Raw genomic sequence first — 27,143 nt, forward strand, 5'->3', positions numbered from 1 at the left:
CAAGTAGTATCTTTAAACAAGATTTAATTTAAAGAAATACTAGATTGAAGCAAAATAAATGGTCTGAATCACACTGCTTTTACTCACTATGTTACTAGTTAAGCCAGATATATTCACAATGTGTTTAACTGAAGTTACAGCCTTACCTTTCTATATGGCGTGTTCTCCTTTTCTGCGGTTGGCTGTCCAGTGGCACATCTTCTTTGGTTTTGGATGTCTTGGTCTCCCACCGTCTCAGAGCCCAGACTATCACTATTTTTGATGTTAAAAGTAAAAGAATGCATTACATCAGATATTCCACAGTAAATAGTTTGATCAGGTGTTCCATCTGGGAGAAGAAGTGTAATAGTGCCTATTCTCTGTACAGAGGCCATTGTCCCTTGTATCATCTAACATCCTGCCATGTGGATCTACTTCCAAATTTCCTTTCTCAAAGCCCTAGCATTTCAAATGTCATTTTTAGGTGTTAGGTTGAGTCAAGCTCCATCTATCTTTTTTGTATAGTTTTCTCGCACCATTATTTCTATTCTATATCAGTTATGTTATTTGACAGATTAAAATCCATCTGTTACAATGGGAAAAGATTATTCCTGCTCATTTTTTCAGAGGGAGGTAAAAAATAACTATACCATGTGGAAAATGCAAGAACCAACTGCATGGGGCACTTTACAGAAAGCAAAGCTACATATTCATTGGATCTTCAATAACCTTACTGTCCTCTAACAAAAAGGCTGTTCTAGTGTGATTTTTACTAAATAAATCAATCAATCAAGCTTAGTTCCTATTTATATCATGGCAGAATTATGCTGGGTCTGAAATCAGATCAAATGGATCATTGCTTTTTTGTCAATTGTGACAACCAGAACCTCCATTTCTCTGTCCTCCATACCCAGGGAAATTACCAAGTGAGCTTCTAGGACACTTAGAAAAAAATAGACGTAAGTGTGATTACAACTGGGCTCTGTGGTTTACTTAGATTTTACTTTTGCAAGCACAGCACTCATCTTCATCCTTTATCTCCATGCATATTTATATTGGATTTTTTTGAATGGATTTACCACTCTAGTGCTCTAGCCTGTCATGTCTTTTGACAAAGTCTCCCTAGCAACCCTTGTCAATGATCCTATGGTAACCTTCTTCTTCTGTCTTCCCTCTTAATACCTTGGATTAAAAAATAAATATTCATCCTAATATTTTTAGCTGGCAATACAACTTTACTTTGTTATGAATTTTCATACAAACTGTCTTTCCAAACTGTTTACAGAATTACACAAGACTGTTATAAGGGAGAAATAAAAACAACAGAACAAGAGAGAGATGAAGATGTATAGGTAGAAAGATTTCTTTTTCCATCAGGTGAGGTATGGATGAAGTCAATGAGGCAAAGAAGATACAGTTCCAGAGTTCGAGATGGAGAAAAACTCCTACACCAAAGGGGATGAGACTGGATAAAAAGAGACAGCAGACTGCTAGGAGACGAGAGGAAGGGAATGGAAAGAGGTCTATGGCAAAATACTACTTGAGAGACAAGGTGCGTGAGGTACTATCTTTTATTGGACCAACTTCTGTTGGTGAAAGTGACAAGCTTTTGAACTACACAGGTCTGTGTTGGTCCAATACAACATAGTACTTCACCTACTTTGTCTCCCTCATAGCCTGAGATCAACACGGCTAAAAGAACACTGCAAACAAAATATTACTTAGCATTTTATGGGGTAACTAATCCTGCACAGCAACTAAATTTAAATTTCTTTACCATGTTTGTATGGCTCCTAGATGCCTCTCTGGGGACCCTCTGCACTCCTCTAATATAAATAATAATAATAATCCCTATGAGATAGGTCATTGTTTCTCAAGCTTTGCCAGACTTGGTCCTCCCTACTGTTTTTCTGATAAGGGAAGGGCAGGGAGGTCACAATCCCTTGACACCTACTCATGACTCCCAGGTTGAGAAACCAAGAAATAGGTATTAACCCCATTTATAGATGGGAAAACTGAAGCAGAAGTGACAGGATTTGCCAAGGTCAGCGGGAGAATCCGTGTTAGAACCTCAGGATTTATTTCCAACATGTACTTAAATCCGTACTACGCCTCCCCCGGTGGGCTAAAGTAAGCAGGAGGATTTTAAAGACCAGAATGACAGGTGAGCAATAGTCAAAAATACTCCTTGATATAAAATTCATCAATGAATATTTTTGTTATGTTCTCCAGGTGGCCAGGATCAGAACCTCCTTCCCACCCATGTATGCTAGAAAATCAGGAAGTTTGTAGCCAGCTTCAGTGGCTCATCATCCAAGCCAGTGTTCTCCTGGAAGCCCATTTCACTCACCCAGATTTCTGGTTTCTCTCTCATTCCCTAACTAGTTTACACTACTCAAACCCAGTGGAAGTAGGAGGTTCGCAAGTTCAGGGCAGGTGTTACAGGGTGCCAAGTGGGACAATTGCCCAGAACCCAACACTACAGGGGCAGCCCGTGAAGCTAAGCTACATGCTTCAGCCCTTGGTGGTAGGGCTTCAGACAAGGCTAAGTGAAAAACAGGCTCAAGTATCACAGAGAAATGTAATTACAATATTTATATTCCAGTTGATTTATTTTATAATTATATGGTAAACAGGAGAAAGTCAGCAATTTTTCAGTAATAGTGTGCTCTGACACTTGTATTTTTATGTCTGATTTTGTAAGCAAATAGTTTTTAAGTGAGGTGAAACTTGGGGTACACAAGACAATCAGACTCCTGAAAGGGATACAGTAATGTGGAAAGGTTAAGAACCACTACCATAGAGGGGCGGTGCTCATACCTCATGGCTGTGGCCCCTCCCCTGGTTATGTGAGGTGGTGCTGCCACCCACCCCCCTCAGTTCCTTCACATCGCAAGCCTGTAAGATGAGACACCAGTACAGAGGGGAATATATGTCTACATAACATCTTAAAGAACCACAGTTACAGTAAGTAACTGTTTCTTCCTCTTCGAGTAGATGCAGATGTGTATTCTACTTAGGTGATAATCCAGAGGCGGGTCTTAGAGTCTACTGAAATCACAGGACTGCCCTTTCGAGACCTGTGTCTGCTTTGCAAGATGCGGTAATAGCTTAATGGTCTGTAAATATATGTATGGATGACCACATGGCTGCCTGCAAATGTCCAGTATGGAAATGTCACTGAGGAATGCTATCAATGTTGCTTGTACCCTCATGGGGTGAGCCCGTATTCGCTGAGAAGGTGTAGCCAAAGCTATCTCATATGCAGTCTTGATTCAGGATGTTATCCATCTAGAGATGGTCTGTGCAGAGATCACTTGCCCCTTCATGCAGTCCACAAATGACACGAGCAAGCGAAGTGAAGCACAAAATGGTTTAGTCCTGGCTAGATGGAGGCACTGTTCTTCCGAGGAAGAGTGTGGTTTAGGGGAAAACACAGGTAAATACATTGCCTGAGTCAGATGAAACTGAGAGACCATTTTGGATAAAAACTTTGGGATGGTCAAGCAAACACAACATGATGTTGATGTCGGCAAGAACCTCCTTTGTGGAGCCACCCCCGAGTAACCAATCATCAAGGAAGTTGTGAATTCCTTTCCTCCTGAGATATGCCAGGACCACAGCCAGGCATTAGGTGAAGACTCGGTGGGCAGAAGAGAGGCCGAATGGGAGAAGCATATACTGAGTGATGTTCTTTTACCACAAAACAAAGTAACTTCTTGTGGCTTAGTAGAATTGCCTGGAGGTCCAGAGCAGCAAACCAGTCATTATGAGACAGCATGGGGAGGACAACCGATAAAAGTGGATCATGCAGAACCTCGTGTATTTGATGAACTCGTTGATGCCACAAAGGTTGAGGATGGATCTTATCCCGCCCTTGATTTTTGGTATCAGGAAGTACTGGGAGTAGAAGCTGTGGCTGCAGCCGTTCCTGATATCCATTACCCATGTCAGCAGAGACCTGATCTGCTCAATAAGCAGCATCTTGTGAGAGCGGTCCCTGAAAAGGGACAGGGAGGAGAGGTGGGGAGCAGGCATGGAAAGGAACTGGATTGTGTGGCCGATCTGACAATGTCTAGGACGCAGCTATCAGAGGTAATTAATTCCCAAGCATTGTAAAAATGGGGCAGCTTGTCCCCAAAAGGACAGGGGGACAAAGATGGTGGAGAAATGACTGGACCACTGCTTTGAACTAAGGAGTCAAAATGGGTGCTTAGCAGGTGCCGGGGGAGGGTACCCAAAGCCTGAGCCCAACTGCTTCCTCTTGTGGGATCTATCCCTTTTTCTAGGGTAGTCCCACTGCTTTTGGGGAGTGGGGGTGGTGGGGGAGAAGGCTGCGCAAGGAATGCTGTGGGCGATATTGCTGCTGCTGAGCCCCATAGTGGTGTCTTCCTGTGGAGGCATGTACACACCCAAGGATCTTAAAGTAGCTCTGGAAGCCTTAAAGTAGGGCAAAATGTCATCTGTCTTGTCCAAGAACAACATCCGTCCATCAAAGGACAAGTCCTCAGTGGCTTGCTGGATATCCAAACCTATCCGAGTGTTTTGCGACCAAGAACCCCTCCTCATAATTAACACTGAGGCCATCACCCTTGCCATGATATGCGCAACGCCAAGGGTGGACTGCAGGGATGTTTTGGCCTCCAAGCAGCCTTCTGCAACAAATGTCCAAAACTCCTCATGCAAGGCCTCAGACAACCGGTCCACGAATTTAGACATGGCTGACCAATTCAGAAAATCATACTTGGACAGCAAAGCTTGTTGATTCGCAATCCTTATCTGTAGGGATGATGAGATATAGCTCTTTCTGCCCAGAACATCCAACCACTTGAAGTCTCTGTCCTTGGACAGAGACTTCAACCTACCCTACCGGGCCTGTCATTCACCACCGTTACAACAGGGAATTTGGGGCTGGATGTGAATAAACTCTTCAAATCCCTCATGTGAATGAAGTACCACTTTTCCATGCGCTTAGTCACCAGTGGTACCGAGGCCGGTGTACTTAACGGGGCTCTCGCCAGCTCAAGGAACACATCATTAATTGGGAGGGCCACTCTCCCAGGGATGGCGGACTGTAGAATGTCTACCAGTTTGTGTTCTCCTGGATGTAGAGAAATGTGGCTACATGGTGTAAAATGTCCTGGTATGCCTTAAAGTCCTCTGGAATAGATGCAGAGGACAAACCAGGCAGCATGGCATTATCTGGTGATGAGGGTGAGGCTCTCGTTTGAGCCACAACTGGCTCTTGCTCTCTGGACGAAGAACCCGGAAGGGAGGACACCAGCGGCTCTGCAGGGAGGAAGACCACCTATGCCTGGGCTTGCAGCTGACCCACAGTAACCATTGTCAACCTGGTGGGTGACTCCAGCTTTGAATGAGATGAGGAGTGGGATCTCCACAAGCATGGAGCGTCCTACTGAGTCCAAGGAGGCCACAGATACTTGTAGCAGATTGGTGGCCAGTAGGGGCCAGGGCAAAGACCTCCATCCCAGCCATGAGGTGCATGCCAACCCTGGGAGCCATACTGGTCCATTGGCGGCCCTCAGAGCTCACCAGGTGATATGGAGTGGGAAGATGACAACCCTGACTCAGAAAAGCCCCAGGATCTCAGAGACATGGGCGGAGCGATGCCCTAGGGAGCCAATACGTGGCCCAATTCATCCATTGCCCCGATGAAGCTGGTACCATCAGTATCAAGCATGTCAGTGCTGCAGGCAGTGATGGTCCCGGTGTAAACAGTGGTACTGGAGCACCCAAGTGCATCAACATTGAGGGCGGTGAAAGCTGCCATGGGAGCATCTGCAGCATTGAATACAGCAGGGCCAAAGAAGGTCTTGGTGCCGAGGTCCCTCATACTGATTCCGGTACTGTCTCCTTCCCCACCACAGAGAGGGGAGCACGTGCCATCCCATGTTCCAGAACCAGTCCTAGTCCGGCCCACCCTTTTCCTGGGGGAGGAAGAGGAGTCGTCCTATGTCCTGGAGTCTTCCTGATTGGACTTATGAGACCTTTTCCTCGGTCCCGAGGACAGAGAACGGGTCCTTCGCCTCTTTAGAGAGGTGCCTGCGCCGGAACAAAAAGTGGCAGAGCTCTCTGAGCCCAAGGGCGATCTTCGGCCCAAGTAGAGCCTCATTACCAGATCAGGCCATGTGGCCTGTTCAAGCAGGTGCTGCTTGAGTTGAAAGTTCCACATCACCTGAGTCTGCTTCCTGAATGATTTGCAGATTGAACAACGCTCTTTGAGGTGGGCCTCACCAAGAGAGAGCAAGCACTCTTCAGTATCGCTCCTTCACACGACAGACAATGTTTAAACCCCAGTGAAGGCATCACTCAGGAACACTATCTAGCAGCTAACACTATCTACTGACTACTAACACACACTAACTAATTATATACAATGAACTAGGCTGAGACTAAATGCAAGGGTTGTGAGACTATAACCACATAGAGCTCCGACTCCAGCCATGGGTGGTGAAAAGGAACGGAGGGGGGGCCGGGGCCAGGGGAGTGGCCAAAACCATTAGGCGCGAGTGTCGCCCCTCTATGGATACTGCTAGGCAAAAGTCTCCAGCTCCAGCATGCTGGGCATGCACACACCTAAGTAGAATACGTGTCTGCATCTACTTGAAGAAGCAGTTAACGCTGTAATGGAATTTAAGGGTTCTTGCTACAGAATTTGGTTCCACTGTGCTATGGAGTACACCAGCCTCTGATCAAGGCACTAATTTTATTGTTGCAATAATTTCCCAAGACACTCAGTACTTCACCCAATTCCTACTTAAAAGCTATATGAAAAAAGTACATTAATGTTTCATGTCAGATCCTCATACTCATAGATTCCCTGTTCCTCTTCTCCCTTTCTCTAATAGCAATGCAGGAACTTAGTCTCCATTTGGTTAGTTTCTTGGTAACACAGGCTGGAGAGTATGTGTTTCTGATGGTATTTACTATATCTCTTTCCGCTCTGCATGCATTTAACTACCATAAAAATGCCTATGCCACACTTTAGGCACCCTTGTCATCAATGAAAAATGCAATCCCTATGCAATGAAGGTAATATAAATAAGAACACAAGAACGGCCATACTTGGTCAGACCAATGATTCATCTAACCCAGTATCCTGTTTTCCGACAATGGTCAATGCCAGATGCTTCAAAGGGAATGAAAAGAATGGAGGAATTATCAAGTGATCCATCCCATCATCCAGGCCCAGCATCTGGCAGCCAGAAGCTTTGGGACATGCAGAGAATATGATTGCACCTCTGACCATCTTGAGTAGTAGCCACTGATAGATCTATCCTCATTGAACACATGTAATTCTTTTGTGAATCCACTTTACTTTTGGCCTTCACAACTTACCCTGGGAATGAGTTCCACAGGTTGACTGTGTTGTTTCCTTTGTTGGTTTTAAACCTGCTATTAATTTCATAGGGTGACCCCAGGTTCTTGTGTTATGTGAAAGGGTTATTCACTTTCTCCACACCACTCATAATTTTATATACCTCTATCATATCCCTCAAGTCAACAACAAATTGCCAACAAACCACCACTCACAGGAACATATTCCAAAACAAAATTACGCAATATTAACATTCACAAAAGAGATCTATCCCTTAGATCTTCAACTCTCCCCCAAATGTTCGTTCAAAGAGTGTGGCTTTGCACATACCAAAAACCTTAATAGATCTGGGCTATTTTAGACCAAAGTGGGGAATGAATTCCATAGCTGAAGGGTCTTCATAGAGAACACCCTGCCAGCAGTTCTCTCTCTTATATGCCAGCTTCCACTGATCACAGCTGTGGCAGGAAAACAGAGGGAGAGAAGAGTTGTCTCAGGTCATTTAGCACTTTACAGATCCAAAAATCAAAACTTTAAACTCCATACAGAAGACTATATGTTAGCTTAACTGTGTTATTCTGTGATGAGTACCCTTTGTCACAAGTATCTCTTACTTACAAATGTAAAAGTTTGCTGTGTAATGAAGTATTCAGGTGACAGGTTCTCTTGTGGTAGAATTTTGAAATATATCCAAGTCAGTGCAATTATCTTCATCAGATCTATCCAAATAGGATTGCATGGCTAACACAAAAGTATTTCACATCCAGGGAAGTTCACTCTGACAGAGATGAAAGTTGAATATCAACAGAAAACAAATTGACTTGAGGCCACATGACCTAGAAATATAGATTTTGAGCTTATTACCATCAGAAAACAATTTAAAAATAGGAGTATTACATTTTCATGATATGCAAGAAAGAGTCAAATATCTCAGTACATGTGTGAAAGTATCAGACATACAACCATGTAGTGTTCATTTTAATAGCTCTGTTACTATCATTTCAGTTAACAAAAAAGATCCATTAATACAGGACTATTGTTCTGAAGAACCACCAAATGGTAATCAGAGTTAATGCTGAATTAAAAGAATACACAATCACCATTCATCTTCATAAACTACTAATCAACAATCCCTGTTTCATGCCAAATGCTTTCTTAACAGCTTCTGAAAATAATTTAATTGAGATTCTTTATAAAATGAACATATTGTAATCTCATTTTATAGTATACATTTCCAAATAACTAGTTTTGTGATTGGTTCTATGGAAAAAAATCAGACATCACACTATATAATAAACAAAATGTAGATTAATTTCCTAGTAAATGCTGTGAACAGTGTATAATAAGCTGTCTTTGAAAAAAGACATGCCTTTGGAAATGATTAACTATTCTACTACAAGGACAAAAATGGTTAACAAGCATAAGGAATGGTACACTAAAAATTAAGTTCTAATACACCTTCTCTTGACAAGCTGCAGATGCCGACTACATTTAGCATCAGGATACCTACTCTTAAAGATCTGTTTAATATAATTTTGATATAATGTACAGTTGGTTATGACATATTTCAACCAGACCTAGCATAAACTGGAGTGATGCTCTATATTCTGTCTCACTGGACAACTGTTGAATACTCGATAAGAAATGAAGAGGAAAAGGAAAAGGGAAACCATTTTTCATTGTGTCAAGCAATCAGTCTTGATGACCAAGTACAGATAATAGATACTATCTATTGAGTAATACATTGTAGAGTGCAAATACAGTAAATACTTTAAAAGCATGTTCACATGCTAATGCTCAGTTCATCTTCTTTTCTCCATGTGTTTCCTCCTTCAATGACTCAGCTGCAAGTTTCATTTGCTGTGAGGGAAAAAAAATGGTATCACACACTTGTTGCAGCATAGTTTAAATAAAGTGAACAAAACAATGGAATCCAAAGGTAGAACTGAAAAAAGTATCACTTTGAATCTAATCAAATAATGTTTAAAATGACAAGAAATAATTTTAAATTAATTCAAACATTCCTTTGTAAAAAAAGTGAAAACACACTGAGCTTACAGCATGCCTGAATTTTACAAGCGAGAGACAGGAACAGACAGTTTTTATTTGGTAACTGCCTGTCTTTCGAGATCTGAAGAAACACTCTGTTAGGCTGAAAGTGTATCTTGTCTTACCAAGAGAAGTTGGTCCAATAAAAGATATTACCTCACCCACCTTGTCTTTCTCACTAAAAGACATAGAGACTGACAGTTCAGATTATATGTTAATTGCTTGCATGGTGAACAATACTTATACAGGTCTATGGACATAAGCAAACACCTTCAAATGGAGTTACTGAGCCCTAGAGGTACCGCATGCAGATTAGTAAGGCTGCAAGTTGCAACACTGGAAGAGTATATAAAATTAAATCTATTCTTTTAATAACTGGCCTTGTTTTCGAAAGGACTATGTGAGGAGTTAAATACAATTCCAATATTTACCTGCCATTTATAATTTCACTGACGTTTTGAACTAGCATTTCAGATTGATTAACTTCTCTTTGCTATAAAGTCTATCAAAAATATTTCATGGAGGTATTGGTAAATCACACATCTATAAAACTATATATTTTTTAATTTTAGAGGTGTTTATTCTTGGAGAATGCATTAGCCTTTTAGGGTGTCATTTTATGGCCTTTCTTTGAAAAATTAAAATAGGTGGTGAAGCTGTCTAATAGAACCTCTTTCCAATTAAACTAATTAATTTTTTTAAAAAAGCTGTCTCTCAACTGCACCTAACTTTTTTGGAAAGTAGGTCTTAGATCTACTGTGTTCCTATATTTAATAACAAGGTTTCAACCTGCTCACATATCTATAATAAACATAGTTAAAACCTTGTTATGTACCACACCATAATATTTACTTCACCTGTAGTATTTCTGGCATTCTGTATAGTGAAAATGAGGAATGACACAGTAACTAGGCACTGCAAGTGTACCATACATTTCAACATTTGTTGCCCATTGTACAACTCATCCATGTTCTGTTTTCTGTAGCATGGTAAAGAGATTGTGTTGCTTGAAAGCTTGTAAGTTTAATTTATTAAAGTTACTATTTTCATGGAATTGCCAGGCTAGCACCTCTGCCTGCTGATAGCTCAGAACCCTGGGAACATGCACACTAAGCTGCCAGCAGGGCTGCTGCTAACAAGACCTAACTGTGCTCCTAGGTCTCCTCCTCCCATAAGCAAGCCTGGCCCTTGCATCCTGACTCCATGCTGTCTTTGATTGCCTATTTGTTCACTTCTCCCACAAACGCCTTTCTTCTTTCTCCCATGTAACCTCTACCGCATGGAACCTCCCTCCCTAAACTAACCCGTAAAACCACCCCCCCCATCCTCCTTTGAACTCCTTGTCAATATTCACTTCTACCTGACTACAGGGACTTTCAACTAATAATGGCTAGGCAGAGGGCCAATAGAGATTACAGATATGTTATTTATATTTTATATGAATATTTTAATGGCATGACCAGATACAATCTAAATGTGCACACAACTAACCTATGTAATCTGGCATTCCTATCACTGTTATCAGAAGTCCCTTAGTTCTACCTCTTCTTCTGTCTGCGTGCATTAAAGCTGATGACCGTATTGTTTGTGTTTACGTAGTCATCATATCCTGTGACGAGAGGCCAGAGAGCATGCCGATATCAGGAGTGTAGCGAGAGGGGTAGCTTTGGATGAACATAATTCATGAAGAAATCTCCCACAGTTAGGAACCCAAACATGCAGCCTTGGTATCACAGGGTCAAAAACTTATTTCTTTTCCATTTGTTTTGATAGTTATGTGATGCTTCTTCCTGGGCCATATTTTCAGGTACGTAAAATGGTGACCATGAAGACGAATTGTAACAAAGTAATTTTATATAGGATGGAAAAATTAAATTACTTGGACATATTCATATTCTTGGTCATTACATGCTCCATTTCAAAAATGTGAATGGAATTTGCCTGTAGACTAAGCATCCGCCTCCTGACCAGGTAGTCCTGCAGGTGTTAAAGAGGAAATAGCGAGCCCTACTGAATATAAATTTTACTGTACTGAAATGTCTTGAATATTGTACTGTATGTTTTTCTCGTAAAATTATTGAAGTTAATTTTTTTTTTAATTTTTTATTTCTACTGTCAGGCTTTTGAGAGACCCTACTGCTCAATGCATCACTATCGTTGGGGGGCTCCCAAAGTCCCTTGGAAGAGAATGTTAAACTTCATTTTATTCAGTTCCTTTTCTTTGCCAGGCAATCTGCTGCTAAAATAGATTAATTTACTCCCTGGTAAAAATAAAATCTGGAAAGAGGGCAGTGGTGGTGATGTGTGTTATTTCTGAAGCTACAGTTAAGGTTTTGTCTCCATTACCGGAGAGGGCTCAACATGAAGCAAGGATGCCGGGCATCAAAAATATCTGCTGAGGGAAGTTGAAGTCATTATGTGCAGCTTCTCAGTAAGAAGACTGTATGATCATTCAAGAGTCTGTGGAAGCAGAAAGAGACTGGATGAAGCTGAGCCAAAGGAACTGTTCACCTACCACCTGCAGTTAACAGGTAAAGGTCTCACAATATTAGAAAAAATAGAATTTGTGCACGTATACTAAGGCAGTGAATATTGAGAATAAATGCCATAAAGATACATTGAAACAAGTAAGAAATAACTCGCTATTCTTTGGAGAGAAAGGGGATTGAAAGATATAGTCAAAGCAAAGAGAACAAATTGCGATGAACCTAAACGTGAGGAGGGAGGAAAGGGGAGAAGCTAGTTGTATTGAGTGGCATTTTTAGAATTCAAGAGTTCACAGTCTTGAATTTAGCATGACTTAATTCTAGATGATTCTACAGACAGGGAAAGAGAAAGAGACCTGAACGTTAAAATACAGAAAGCAATCCCATGACAAAGTAACTTTTACACAATCTCTAAAAGATTACCTAGCCATGCACTTGCCTAATCGTTCAATGAGTGAGTGTTTTGCAAATGCCAATGTCCTAAAGTTTAAGCTGTTTTCCTATTTAAAATAAAAAAAGTTTGATTTTATCAAATATGTATAGAGTGGTATAAAGACAGGAGAACATATAACTAAGTGTATAACAGTACTATCACAAAAATTGGAAATGAATAAATTGCATGTGTGTATAAAAAGCACAATGAAAACATTTCTGCTCGAAGCTGTGGACTCGTCAGTTGAAAATGAAAGAGGAGAGGAGAGACCTAGGTGTGTTAGTTGATGACAAGATGACTATGAGCCACCAATGTGATATGGTTGTGAAAAAGGAAATGCAATCCTAGGATGCAGAAAGCAAGATATTTCCCGTAGAGATAGGGAAATGCTAGTCCCACAGTACAAGGCACTGATAAGACCTAATTTGGAATATTGTGTACAGTTCTGGTTATCCATGTTCAGCAAAGAGGAATTTAAACTGAAACACGTGCAGGATGATCAGGGGAATGGAGAGCCTGATTACCAGCGGAGACTAAAACAACTTGGTTTGTTTAACTTAGCAAAACAAAGGCTGAGAGGAGATATGATTGCTCTCTATAAACACATACAGGGTGTGGGAGGAGGGGTAAATACCATGGAGAAAGAACTACTATTTAAACTAAACAACTATGCTGGCACAAGAACAACTGATTGTGATGACGGGTAGGATGGAAATGATTTAATTAATCTTAAAATAGAGCTTGATAAATTTATGAGGGATTGTATGATGCAGTGGTTCCCAAACTTGTTCTGCCGCTTGTGCACGGAAAGCCCCTGGTGGGCCGGGCTGGTTTGTTTACCTGCTGTGTCTGCAGGTTCGGCCGATCGCAGCTCCCAGTGGCCGCGGTTCGCTGCTCCAGGCCAATGGGAGCTGCTAGATGTGGTGGCCAGTACGTCCCTTGGCGCATGCCGCTTCCAGCAACTCCCATTGGCCTGGAGCAGCGATTGGCCGAACCTGCGGACACGGCAGGTAAACAAACCAGCCCGGCCTGGCAGGGGCTTTCCCTGCACAAGCGGCGGAACAAGTTTGGGAACCGCTGGTATGATGGATTTTCCTACAGTGGTAGAGGGCTGGGCTGGCCCTGGGAGTTCTTTCTGGTTCATGTTTTATGTTCCTAAAATCTCATGCTTCAGGGCTTCAGCCCATCACCTGTAGGGTTCAGGAAGGGAACCCCGGAGGTGTTCTGACTTTTTTTTTTTTTTTGGTCTTCTTTCTCTGAAGCTTTAGAGATGGCCACAGCGGGATGGGACACTGGACAGGGTGGCCTGGTGCTCTGAGGTGGCACTGAGTATTCTCTTTCTCAGATGCTTGGCTGGTGTGTCTTGCTCATGTGCTTGGGATCTAACTGATCATGATCACCATATTTGGGATCCAGAAGGAATTTTCCCCCATGTCAGATTGGCAGGTATCTTGGGGTTTTTCCACCTTCCTTTTCATGACATGGGGCATAGATCACTTGCTAGTATCATCTGGATACATCTCATGAAATCAGTGCCTCCAGTGCAGGGTCCTCAGGCATTGGTACATCTCAGTCTCTCCCTCTCTGCCTGTGGCAGACAATAGTCTCCAGAAGGCTGTAATACTTTGGTCTAATTTCAGCTGATGAGTTTAGCGCTTTTGTGCTGGTGGTATTTAGTAGCCTGTGATATACAGGAGGTCAGATTAGATGATCTGGTGGTCCCTTCTGGCCTTAAACTCTATGACACTGAAATTTTAGTTCACATTCTATCCAACAAAATTGGGATGCCAGGATTTATTTAATACAGAAGAACATTCAAACTTTGCCTCTTGTCTTTGCCTGCCTGCAGTCCAAATATGCTTAGCATGGTATAAGCTAACTACAGTAAATGTATTTTTTAAATTGCTATCTGCATTTCCATCCAACCTATAAGCAAAATAAAATTAGTTTGCTGTACAAATATTTATTTGTTTTCCCCTAGCAACTGTGGAAGAAAGACCATAGCTGAATGATGGGATTCAGAATCCCTTTCTGTATCCTTGCTGATTCATTTATTTAAATAAATGCCTCATTAAAACTAACGGCAACTTAATTAAAGTGACTTCTATCTCTAATGTAAAAGCATCAGAAAGATACAGAGAACAGTAATTCTACCCAATTCATGACTCACCAAACTCAAAACTAATTCACTTACACTGGAGTGATTTTCTTAAATTCTCAGCATTATTGACTCTAGTTTCTCTGATGAAAAAAAATATCCAGAAGTCTTTATCCAGTTCTGGACCTACATCCTAAACTTAGCTGAAAACTCATTTCAAAATGGGGACTTCAGCTCTTCTGATCTAAGATACAGTACCACCTCTGCCACCACCTCTTTATATATTCCGTAGCTATCAGGGAGGCTTAACTTCAATTCCAATACTTCCTATGGATTTACAGGGAGATGGCTGAGGGCACACTGAAGTTCAATGATGTTCTGGTAAAGCTAGGATCTTCACGTCATTTTGGGTTGAGTTGTGTTTTACCAGCTCAGACTCAGAGAACTGGGGTAGGGGATCATTTGTGGCTTGAGAGGAATCTTCCTGGGCAGGGAGACCTCTCAGCTGATGTTGACTGGCTGGGGAAACAAGGCAGGGAACAAGCTCTCGCTGAAACACCGTGCGCACCAGAAACTGGCCACTGTGGCAGCTTGCCAGGGGTCCTTCATTGCACATATCTGTTCCCCTGCTGACTGACCTGAGACATGCTACTGAAGAGGAACTGAGACAGTGCAGGAACTATGCTGGGGGAAAATTAATTCAGGTATCTATTAATTATAACCCCCCCCAAACAAAACTATGGAAGCTCCTTGGGGGAGGCAGGGTGATGGATGCAAGAAAAGGAGCCTTTTGTCTAATCCAGGATTTCCTCAAAGTGTTCCCCAAACACCCTCTCCCTGCCAGGTGGAGACCAACCTGCAATAGATGCAGAAGATGGAAAAAATCCAGAGGAAAAGAGCCCTCAGAGAGCTAGTGAAGAAACCTCTGCCTCTGAGCATGGCCACAGAAGACAGGGGAGCAATATCAATAAAGTTCACTGAGAGCACAGGCAAGCAGGCAGGCAGACTGCACAGGGGGTTAATGGGGAGGAACTTCTTGCCCATTTCTGAGACTTGGAAAACATGGAAAAATCCAGCAGTTCCAAGTTTGACTGAACAGCAGATTCCTATCATTGAGAAGATGCCATCACGCTTGATGACTTAAAAATCGTGAGCTTTTAAAATGTACCTCTGCTCAAATAGTTAATAGCTGCTAATCTGATGGCTGTTAAATGGACTATCTGAAATACCTTGATGGTTCTCAGTTTCAGTTCTGTGCTCCTGATACTTGATTACAGCCCCAAAACCACAGCTCATCTTAGCTTTGTTGTTTGCAGTGTTGCAGCCATGCTGCTTCCAGGATATGAGAAAGTCAAGGTAGGTGTGGCAAAATCTTTTATTGGAGCAACTTTCAAGTTGGCCCAATAAAAAATATTAGCTCATTTACCTTGTCTCTCTCTCTTAGCTTTGTTGGCAGTCTCAACAGAGAAGCCAAAGACCAGTGTGAAGGCCCAACTCCCTTCTCAACCATAGACATAGTCCTTCAAGGAAGGGTGAGAGAGGAAGTTTGCAATACTTCAGCTTATACTGTAACTGTTGTATGGACAAAGAAAGTATTTAAGTCCGGGAGACTGCAAATTTGGCACATTTCTCAAGCATTACATTTCCATGAATATTTTAAAGGAAAACATAAAAATAGACCAAGTTTATCACTCCATGGAATCATCATTGAAGGTGTGATACTCTGCTATGTAATCTTTTCCTTCCTTCTCTACTCAGCAAAGATCCACGAACTTTGTGGCTAAATCCAAAAACTTTAAAAACTGTATTTAATTAAATTACAGACAGAAATGCTGACACAGTACAAAAAGAGTCCGCAGAGTTAATTTTTTACCTGGTGTTTTAAATAATGCTGTAATGTTTAATTTTCCTCTAGCCATTAATCCATTTTTTCTTTAGGCCAACTGAAAAGGCTTGGGGGAGGGGAAGTGCTTGGCTTGCAAGATTGTTTTAGTACTAAAAAAATCTTTTCTCCTCCAGGATCACTAATTGACTCACTAACAATCTTGTGAATTTGAATGAACCACCTTCCCCCTCAAAAAAGTGTGAAAGTGCGGAGATCAGCATACTTCCAATATCTGTTTGCAATCATCATCATATGAACATAAAAATCTTGATGCTTTTAGGCAAAGGTGCCAGTTGTATTTGATTATAGCTGACCCTGAAATAAGGGGCTTTTAAATTGTATAATTTAATACTCAAAACAATACAGTATGTTGGCAAAAGGGTGATAGTTACAGATATAAGCAAATACAAAGAAAGGCACAATCACATTATAAACCTGGATTAAAGAAAAAAAATGGAGCTGCAGGGCATTTTATTACAGTAGTGTCCAGACTTTCCCCACTAAAGGCTTCATTCGAAACTTACCCTTAATTTGCATGTTATGAATGGATTGCAGCCACCTTTATCTTTAATATCAAAGTGCAGATCCTAGAAATAACAGGTCCCAATGTGCAAACTCCCTATCTTGCTGTAAAGCAGCATATCTTGATCAAGATGGAATACAATGGGATCTGTAGTCTCATTAGATCACCATTACAGAGCTCTTTGTGCTATTCTTTGACTAACTGCATTACAAATACAGGAAATCTGTGACCTTTGTATAATGGGCTTCTATATTTGTCGATGTTCACATCACATATTTTTCACACACTTAGTATGCTCTGATAAACCATCCTCAACGTTTCTGTGTGGTTTTACAAACCACAGTTGACATTTTCTTCAGAATGTTCAGATGCATTTTGTATGTATTACCTCTGTTTTTTCCACTTACACATAATGATATTGCCCTTGTGCATTTGTTGAGCTCTATGCCATAGCTATGTTATGCTTCATAGCAACATTACATTTTCCAATTTTCTTTTTGCTCTTATGTTCATAATCTATACTGTAGTCAGATCTCCTACAGTTATTGCTACCAGGTCTTACACATTTAAACAGAGAAAAAGGGGCCTCAGACAACAGTTCAGCAGCTAAATGTGGAAAAGAAGATAAAATTACCTGAAATAGCTAGAAAGAAGAAAATCAAACTGCTGAGCTGAAACTAGACTTCATCGATGCACCAAATAAATATTTTTCAGCACAAAACCACATATACAAATAAGTAGATAGGGAAATATGTACTAAAGTAAGTACAGAGTACATGCCTCTAACCAGCCACTTCTTCGTTTGCTTTTCTTCTACTAGCCAACTAAAATTCCTTCATTTGAGTTTACTGTTTTTATTTTTATATAGGACTACGTGCTAAATTATTTCTTGATTTGTTTCATATTTACAATATGAAAATGGAAGGAGAAAGAAAATGTTCATGTGACATTCATGTGATGGTGCACAGTAACAGTAGAGGTAGATTCTAGGGCTTGTGACTTATGCAGGTAACTGAGAAATATCAGCGAAATCTACATGCCTGCCAATAGCAGGATAATGCATGCCTGCGCCTGGAATGAAACTTGATAGACTCCAGTGCCCTATATGTTTTATGAACAATAAAAAGTCTAAGAATAAATCTGAATGGAACAGTAGCTATCCCGCAATGCTGTGGGGAAAGTGTATGGTAAGCATGTACCTATCATGACTAAGCACTTTCAGAAAACAAGAATTACACCTATGCAATTTTATTGTCTCTGAAGGTAGTGTCACAGCAGATCCTCACTTATACTAACAAGCTCAGCGAACGTTTTGGGGCAACAGTAAAAGCATCCTGTAATTGGAGGATACCTTATTTTGCAGGTGGGGAAAAATAATTACATTTTCTAGGAAGAAGAAGAAGAGATCTCAAAACAAAAACACTAGTTATTATAAATGGTGGAGGAAAGATGGAGCACTCTCAGTTTGGAAGCAGATTATGTGATACCAAGAAGCTAAATGTAGAATCACAACCTAACACTGAATTCAGGCAATACCATTTTGCATAGGTATGTGGACAACTCCATGTGGCTGCTCTGTGTATCTTCTGGAGACGAATGTATCTGAGGCTGGATATGGGATCAATCATTCTTCAGAATGAATGTGCCTTATAATGATCCTGAGCTATAGATTCATTTAGAAATAGTTGTCTTAGGGTACATTTACACTGCAATCTGAGGTGTGATTACAGCTTGTGTAAGCATACTTGCACTAGCTAGATTAAAACTAGCTCAGGTATGCCTGCACAAGCTGCACTCACACCTCTGGTTGCAGTGTAGACATACCCTCAGGTACAGCATAATCTATGGATCAAGAATCCAAAGAAAATAAGAACCCGTATGTTCTAAGGGTACTTCTACACAGCACACGGCAGCAACCTCCCAGCACAAGTCGACTGACCTGCGCTGGTGGGGCTTGTGCTATTGCTCTAAAAACAGCTGTGTAGACTTCATGGATTGAGCTGCCGCTCGGGCTCTGAAGCCCAGGAAGCAGGGAGGGCTTCAGAGCTCAAGTGCCAACCCAAGCTGCAACTTTGAAGTGCTGTCTATACAGCTGCTTTCAGCATGGTAGCAAGAGCCCTGTGAGCCCAGCCTGTGTAGACATACTCTAAGACGGTTATTTATTCTGCTCCAGATAATAATTTAAGGTACTGCACAGAATTGGGTGTGGATGTGTCTTTGGTACCAGAGGAGCCATTGGTCCCAGCTGCACCAAGACGGCTGGCATGAGTAACACCAATAGTATTCGCAAAAAGAAAAGGAGGACGTGTGGCACCTTAGAGACGAACCAATTTATTTGAGCATGAGCTTTCGTGAGCTCAAATAAATTGGTTAGTCTCTAAGGTGCCACACGTCCTCCTTTTCTTTCTGCGAATACAGACTAACACGGCTGCTACTCTGAAACCAACAGTATTGGCACAAGAGCCAGTACTGAAGGCAAAAGCACTTATAACTGGGTGCAGTGTTCTGAGAGAGAGTAAGAGCGAGACAGAGATGAATGAGTCCGCTCTATTAGCTTATGCAGTAGAGGTTCATGCACTAAGCTGCAGAGGCCACAGGTTTGGTCCTGCCTGCCAACAACTGGGGTCCATCGGCGTTACACAGGCATCAACACCATGCATGCTCCCTCAGTGACAACAGCTCCAGGAAGATGTAATTCTGACCTAATGATGTGAGTTTCCAGTGCTCAAACTGCTGGATTTGGAAGCACTACAGAGCATGAGCCAAGAATTTATTGGGATCCAGGAAGTGCTTAAGGATCCCCACCCCAGCCTAAGAGGGGGATCCACAGGACCTGGAAACCAAATGATTACGGGGGACAACTAATGAAATAACAGGGACAGGAGTGCGGTCAAAGGGTCAAACCAAGGGAACCAGATGGGGACATCGAGCAGAGAACCCCGGACACCGCCCACTGCTCCTCAAAGGTGTCAAGGGAGTCAGTGGAAACCGCCCAGAGGAACTCTGCCCGGATACCTGAACGGACAGAGGATCGGAAATAGGCCCCACAGTCACAGGAGACTCCATTGGCCAACCTCCTTGTCCTGGTTTTATAGATGGCCATTTGAGCCAGGGCCAGGAGGAGGTTGACCAGGATGTCCCGTGACTTTGTGGGGCCACAGATAGGGAGTGCATAAATAAAAAGGTGAGGGGAAAAGTGCAACCAAAACCTTAACAAAATGTCTAATAGGATCCGGAATAGGGGCTGCAGCCTGGCGCACTCTAAGTAAATGTGCACCAGGCTTTCCCTTACGCCACAAAAGGGGCAGGTGTCCAGGATAGGGGTAAACTGCGCCAAGTACACACCCATGCTCATGGCCCCGTGAAGGAGCCGCCAATTTATATCCCCGGCGGGCCTTGGGACCAGAGTGGAGTGGGCTCCTCACCTTCTGGTGGGTAGATAAGATGATCTAAAGAACTGAGTGATGCGACTGGCTCTACTTACCCTGAACCTGGTCCTCTGAATTGTGACCAATCACCAGGCGGTGTGTCATACTGCACAACATCAGTGTCCTGTCTCCATTCGCTCTGATGAGCTTGATATAGCTAAATTCTTTGAGGATGCTGGTGTGCTATGGGACTTCTATTGCTAGTGTTACAGCTCAGTGCTTGGCAATGATTCAGTTTCAGCACCTCAGGGGAAACTTGACTTGAGAACACTGACTTATAGGTTTTATGGCCAGAAGGGACCATTATGATCATTTAATCTAACCTTCAGCATAACACAAGCCACAGAATTTCATGCAGTAATTACTATATCACGCCCAATAATTTCTGAATGAACTAGAACTACCATATCTTTTAGAAAGACAATCAAATCCTGATTTGAAGATTTCAATTGATAGAAAATCCACCTCTTCCCTTCGTAAAAAAGTGTGCCTTATTTCTAGTTCGAATGTATCTAGCTTCAATTTCCAGTTTAGAGTTGAGAGTTCAATCCTTGAGGGGGCCATTTAGGGATCTGGGGCAAAAATTGGGGTTTGGTCCTGCTTTGAGCAGGGGGTTGGACTAGATGACCTCCTGAGGTCCCTTCCAACCCTATGATTCTGTGATCTATGACCTTGTTATGCTTTTGCCTGGTAATTGAAAAGCCTTCTGTTATCAGGAATCTTCATTTTATTTAGGTGCTTATATAATACCATATGTCACTTCTTAGCATTCTCTTTGATAAGCTGATGGGACTGAGCTTCCTTCATTTCTTACTATAAGGCAAGTTTTCCAGAATTCAAATAATTGTTGTGCCTCTTTTTTGAACCCTTTTCAATTTTTTAACATCCTTTTAAAATGTGAACAGTTGAACTGGTCACAGTATGTATTCCATTAATGGCCTCACCAAAGCTGTATCCAGAGCAGTAATAAACACCTCCTACACCTTTTCAATATAGACTTTAAGGTCAGAAGGGACCATCATGATCATCTAGTTTGACCTTGTGCACATAATAGGCCACAAAACCTCACCCACCCACTCCTGTAATAGACCCCTAACCTCTGGCTGAGCTACTGAATTCCTCAAATCATGATTTAAAGACTGCAAGTTACATAGAATGCACCATTTACACCGGTTTAAATCTCCGTGCCCCATGCTGCAAAGAAAGGGAAAAAAAAAAACAAATAACCAGGGTCTCTGCCAATCTGATCTGGGGGAAAATTCCTTCCCGACCCTAAATATGATGATCAGTTAGATCCTGAGCTTGTCAGCAAGACCCACCAAGCAGATACCTGGGAAAAAAATTTTCGGTAGTAATCCAGAGCCCTCCCCATCTAATTTATATAGCCAAGGATTCTGCTAGCCCTCATAACCACAGCACCGCATTGGGAGCTCATATTCATTTGGTTATCCTGCATGACTCTTCCATCTTCTTCAGAGTCACTGATTTCCAGGGTACAGTCCTCTCTGTCGCGTAAATTACATTTAAGAAGACTTGCAACTTGATGACTTTTGGACTAACTTCACATCTGATTTAATCAGTATTGCCAAAACCAATAACTTTGTGAAGCTCAAGTTAGCAAAAATAATTATCAAAAAAGCAAAACAATAGAAGAGAAGTAAACACAAAACACAACTTTTCAGAGAAAAAAACACTGAGGTAAAAGATGAAAAAGCTCTGGGTAGACAAGAAAACAGATGCAGTAACATAGCTAATCAAATAGTTGCCATGAGACATGCCTTCGCTGTCAGCAATAGAAAATATCGGATCACCAGAGCTGGCAACCAAAGCCTTAGTTATGGGACGCCTGCAAGTCATATACACAAGGTATGGACCCTGAAGTGGGGAGCTGCTGCAACCCCACATTTAAAGAACTACTCTACTTTTTTTGTTTTATTCACATGTAAATCATTGCGTAATAGTGAATGTAAAAAAAAACAGTGTTAATGCAACATTACATTTGAGAAATTGAGTGTTCCAAAGTCAGGAAATGCGAAGTTCAGATGATGATACCTTTATAGCTTTGTATTTTATATCTGATGAATGAAGCCTTGTGTCACTATAGACAAAACAATCTATGTTTGTAACTGATATTTTGTAGTTTCCTTTTGATCTACTGTATAGTATCTCTGAATTAAATTACAAAGTATGAATTAATATTCAGTAGCCTATTTTTTCTATAGCTGTTAGTCTCTGCTGAGTCATCTCTATTTTGGCTAAATAGGTAATTTGTTTTCACAATATTTTTAATTCATTTCTTGCACAATATGTGTGTTCAACAACGTAGCTGGAAATCAAAGAGCAAGAAAATATACAGTGTAACAGAATAAGTTTAAATCTCTCATTAGGATTGTATGCTTTAAGCATGCTTGCAGCATGAGAATTACTGTTGGCTGAGTCTCTCTTTTAGGTCATGTGATTATGTCTCAGCCAATAGGCAGCCAGTCAACAGATTCTGGAACCAGAAATTATTGACCAGCAGGGACAGCAATGATACAAAAATATTCAAAGTGACATGAACCTGTTTCAACTAAACAGACTTGTGCATCAATCTAAAGGTGCAGTTTATATATGAACTATGATCACATGAATGATCTTCTAGTGATTTTACATTGGGGTCAACTGGTTATTATGATAAATCTGTTTTTCTCATCAGCTTTGAATAAAACTGACTACTAGTTTGGACTTCAGCAACTAAGGGACATTGCCAGATGTGTCACTGACAAATTGAAAGGAGATGGCAGGAGAGTTTGCACTGTGCCTGCCAGCAGCTCCATTTTCTCTTCCCCCTTCCTGCAGTTAGTTCTTGATAGGCCTACCGTGGGCATAAGCTTCTCGAGTTCTTGGCACTTGTCCTGAGGAAGAGACTTAACCAGGACAGAGACCTTCTTCCAGAGCTTAACTAGACCTTTGGTGATGAAGCCCTGGGTATTCCATGACTTTGAGGGCTGTAGCTGAGGAATGGTGAACCCAACATTTGACTAAATCTCAATACCAGTGCTTAGGATTCTTGGGCAAAGCAATGTGAGAGCAGCTGGTCTTCCCTCGAGCCATCTCTGCCTCAATCACCAATCGCTCACGTGGAGGGCAGGAGATGCAGCTAACAGAGTCTTCTGGGAGAATATGCATTTTATTTATAGTCTTCGAGAGTGTGCATACTGTGTGAGCTGTCTGACCATCTTTTTCAAAAGCTGATCCAAAACAGAGTTTAAGGGCTTGGTAACCCCTTTTAGAGTTTCTAAAAATTATGGATGATAATTTTCTAACACAAAAGGTATTGTATCCAACACCAAGTAATTATTTTGGACCTCATTATGATGGATAAAGATGAATTAATCACTGGACTGGAAGTTGGTGGTTTTAGGGACCAGTGATCATGGTTAAGGCTTACATTTTAGTCACGGGTATTTTTAGTAAAAGTCATGGACAGGTCACAGGCAGTAAACAAAAACTCACGGCCTGTGACCTGTCCATGACTTTTACTAAAAATACCTGTGACTAAAACTTGGGGGGCAGGGCTGCCGGGGGCGCCAGAGGTGTTGGGGGAGGGCGGTCTGGGTGATGGCGGGAGGAGGCGCACAGCCCAGGACCCCAGGTGGTGCTGGAGGGGGGAAGGGCGGCAGCGCGTGGCCCGGGACCACTGCTGGTGCTGTGGGGGGGAGGTTGGCGGAGCCGGAAGGCTCCCTATCTGGCTCCGCGCCTATCCACACAGCAGCAACATCCCCCTTGCTCAGCTGCTAGGCGGAGGCATGGCCAGGCAGCTCTGTGCACTGCCTCCGTCCAGAGCGCTGACTTCGCAGCTCCCGCACGGCCAATGGGAGCTGCTGGGGTGGTGCCTGCAGGTGGAGGCAGCCACTTCCAAGGAGCCCCCCAAGTCAGCGCTACCCAGAACCCACCTCACCCCATCCCATGCCCCAACCCCCTGCCCCTAGCCTGAGACATTCAGATAGGTGAGCACATTTGTTTTTAAAAATTATTATTTAATATTGTCAGTGCAAAGCAAATATATAACAAAAACAACATCCTAACACTCTCCTTTTACCTTTGAGAGCCTGGCATTTAAAAAAAGCCATGTTAGGATTAAAAGTGGTTTTAATTTAAAATTTATATTACCGTAGTATTTATAATATACAGCTTTATCATAATAAAGTAGAAGATACGTATTTTAATAACATTTGTTTTAAATTATCTGGTGAACAAGAAATAGCATCCTATCCATCTAAAAGTTACAATAAGCAAGGAATCATAAATTAGCTAAGGAAAAGATCTATTAAGTCATTCAGTCCTTTCCCCTTCCCCGTGCAAGCTTGTTTCCCATACTATATTTTCCCTAAAGCATAATTTCTAGAACTTTCTGCAGTCTATTTTTATTTGCCTCTAAAGGGACTATTTCCTTTGGGGGACTATTCAACAATCTCATAGCTCTCAGTCAGGAAAACTTTGGCTACTTCTAGTTCTTAGATATTTTGCAAATTTTCTGAAGAAACCTATCTTAACATTTATAAAATACAGTCAGGGCTTGGCTGCAACTGTTCACAAACCAAAAATAGCACATCAAACACCATTCCTCTATTCATTCAAGACAGTTTCTACAAGGTGAATTCCCACACTGCCAAGAGAATTCTAATTCTCAACTTGGAAAGACTACTCCGTCAATGATAAGAGGTCATTTAGTCTCTCAGCTAAATGCTGTGGTACTCAGTCCTAATCAGATACAGTCAGTTTATTCAAATTGGCTGTGGTGTCTTTATGATGTGGTCTACATATACACAAGGGGCACATCTGCGAGTTACCAACTTCCCCTTTTCATTTAAAGCATACAGTCAGATATGAATGGCATTCTTAGAGGAATACAGCATATTGACTAAAAAGCATTTATGAGAGAGAACGAACTTTGAATTGGCCTGCAGAGCAATTTTTTAAAAAAGGTAAAATATGTGAACTTTGTAGTTTAAAACTCTGTGTTTCTTTTAGATGGCAAAAATTACGGATGCTTACGTGGTTCTAAAATATAGTGTGATAAATACGTATGAAATGTATAGCATGCAATTTTTAAATATAATTTAAAATTACCAGTCTAAGGGTGAAATCCTGGCCCCATTAAAGTCAGTGGCAAAACTTCCATTGACATCAATCCAGCCAGAATTTCACCCTGTTTACAAGGCTATGGTAGGACAAAACATTTTGTGCAAGTTTTCCAATAAAATGGTGTGAGGGAAACCTCTTCTGCAATAGCCTGCTAGCTTCTTTTGTTTGGAAGCTATGCAAGTGAAAGGATTTAGTGTTTTGTTTATATTTGTAAAGCTCCTGTCTGCCTGAATCTTTCTAGAACTATAAAGTACTTTTGATAGTTACTTGAATAAGGTAAAGTGCAGCAATGGAATGCCCGAAATACAAATACTGTTACTTGATGTGTCTCTTTCAGTGCACTGCCACTATAGCCCTCACAGAGAAGTTTCAGGCTCTCTCTGTCTAGCACTAGCAACTATCCTGCAAAGTTTTAGCATCTTGTGAAATTATGTTCTAGGGAAGACAGTGTTATGGATAGTTAAAGATTTTAACAGATACTGTCCCATGTCAAACGGGTCTGCATTTTTTAAGTGACTGTGTAACATGAAGAACAGGCTGAATTAGGGTTGCCAGAAGTCCGGTTTTCAACCGGAACGCCTGGTTGAAAACAGACCCTGGCAGCTTGGGTCAGCACCACTGTCAGGGCCATCAAAAGTCCAGTCAGTGGCGCAGTGGGGCTAAGGCAGGCTCCCTGCCTACCCTGGCTCCACACGGCTCCTGGAAGCAACCAGCATGTCTGGCTCATAGGTGCAGGGGCAGCCAGGGGATCTGCATGCTGCCTCCACCCCAAGTGCCGGCTCTGCAGTTCCCATTGACATGCTGGCTGCTACAGGGAGCCGCCTGAGGTAAGCGCTGCCCGGCTGGAGCCCGCACCCCAACCCCCTCCCACATCCCAACCCCCTGCCCCAGGTCAGAACCCCCTTCCACACCCTAAGTCCATCCCAGAGCCCGTATCCCGCACCCCCTCCCACACCTCAACCCCCTGCCCTGAGCCCCTTCCCACACTCCAAACCCCTTGGCCCCAGCCTGGAGCCCCCTCCTGCACGCTATACCCCTCATTTCTGGCCCCACCCCAGAGCTTGTACCCCCAGCCAGAGCCCTCACCCCTCGAGCACCCCAACCCCCGCCCCAGCCTGGTGAAAGTCAGTGAGGGTGCAGGAGACGGAGTGACGGAGAGAGGGGGGGATGGAGTGAGTGGGGGTGGGGCCTCTGAGACGGGGCAGGGCAGGGGACGGGACAAAGGTGTTCAGTTTTCTGCAGTTAGAAAATTGGCAACCCTAGGTTGAACATTTAAGACTCACAGCAGAAAGTAACATTTTTATGGAGACATACGCAAAATGCTGGTGTGCATACTTTACTCTGATTTTTTAGGTTGGCTTCAGTGCTTTTAAAAACAGGGTGGTTTTTTAAAACAATGTGTAAATGAACAACCACAGAAGGAGAACAAATTCTATCTAGATCAAGGGCTGGACTGGAAAATAAGTAGTATTACTCTTTTCAACAGTCTCTGTTTTCTTTTCTATTTTCAAGCTTTTCTTCCTGTGTACACCACTCACCAAACCCATTACTTCAGCATTCCACAGCCACACTAACTATATCAGGTCTTCCCACCTTTCTTACATATAGTGACATGAATTTTAGATTAAACATGATCACTATCAAATTAAGACATTAATAAGCAATTAACAGATTGATATTTAATTGTAGTAACATTTCATCATTTATAGTTTTAAATGATCATTTATAATTATTAAAATTATAATAATTAAAACATATTACAGCTTCTACTTCTAAGCAAAGCCAGAACACTTGTA

The 27,143-nt window shown here is 42.0% G+C and overlaps 1 protein-coding gene across 5 annotated transcripts in view; it reads right to left on the reverse strand.

Annotated features, from left to right (window-relative positions):
* Positions 1–8,275: 8,275 nt before the first annotated feature.
* Positions 8,276–27,143, reverse strand: part of ANO10 (anoctamin 10) — a 284,606-nt gene continuing 265,738 nt past the window's right edge. For all 5 annotated transcript variants that reach the window (XM_048838696.2, XM_048838697.2, XM_048838693.2 and 2 more), the window contains one exon: positions 8,276–9,178. In XM_048838696.2, coding sequence (XP_048694653.2) covers positions 9,116–9,178 — 63 coding nt within the window. In that variant the 3' untranslated portion in view covers positions 8,276–9,115. The remainder of the gene's footprint in view (positions 9,179–27,143) is intronic.

The sequence above is a fragment of the Caretta caretta genome, chromosome 2, assembly GCF_965140235.1.
Source record: "Caretta caretta isolate rCarCar2 chromosome 2, rCarCar1.hap1, whole genome shotgun sequence".
Classification (NCBI taxonomy): Eukaryota; Metazoa; Chordata; order Testudines; family Cheloniidae; genus Caretta; species Caretta caretta.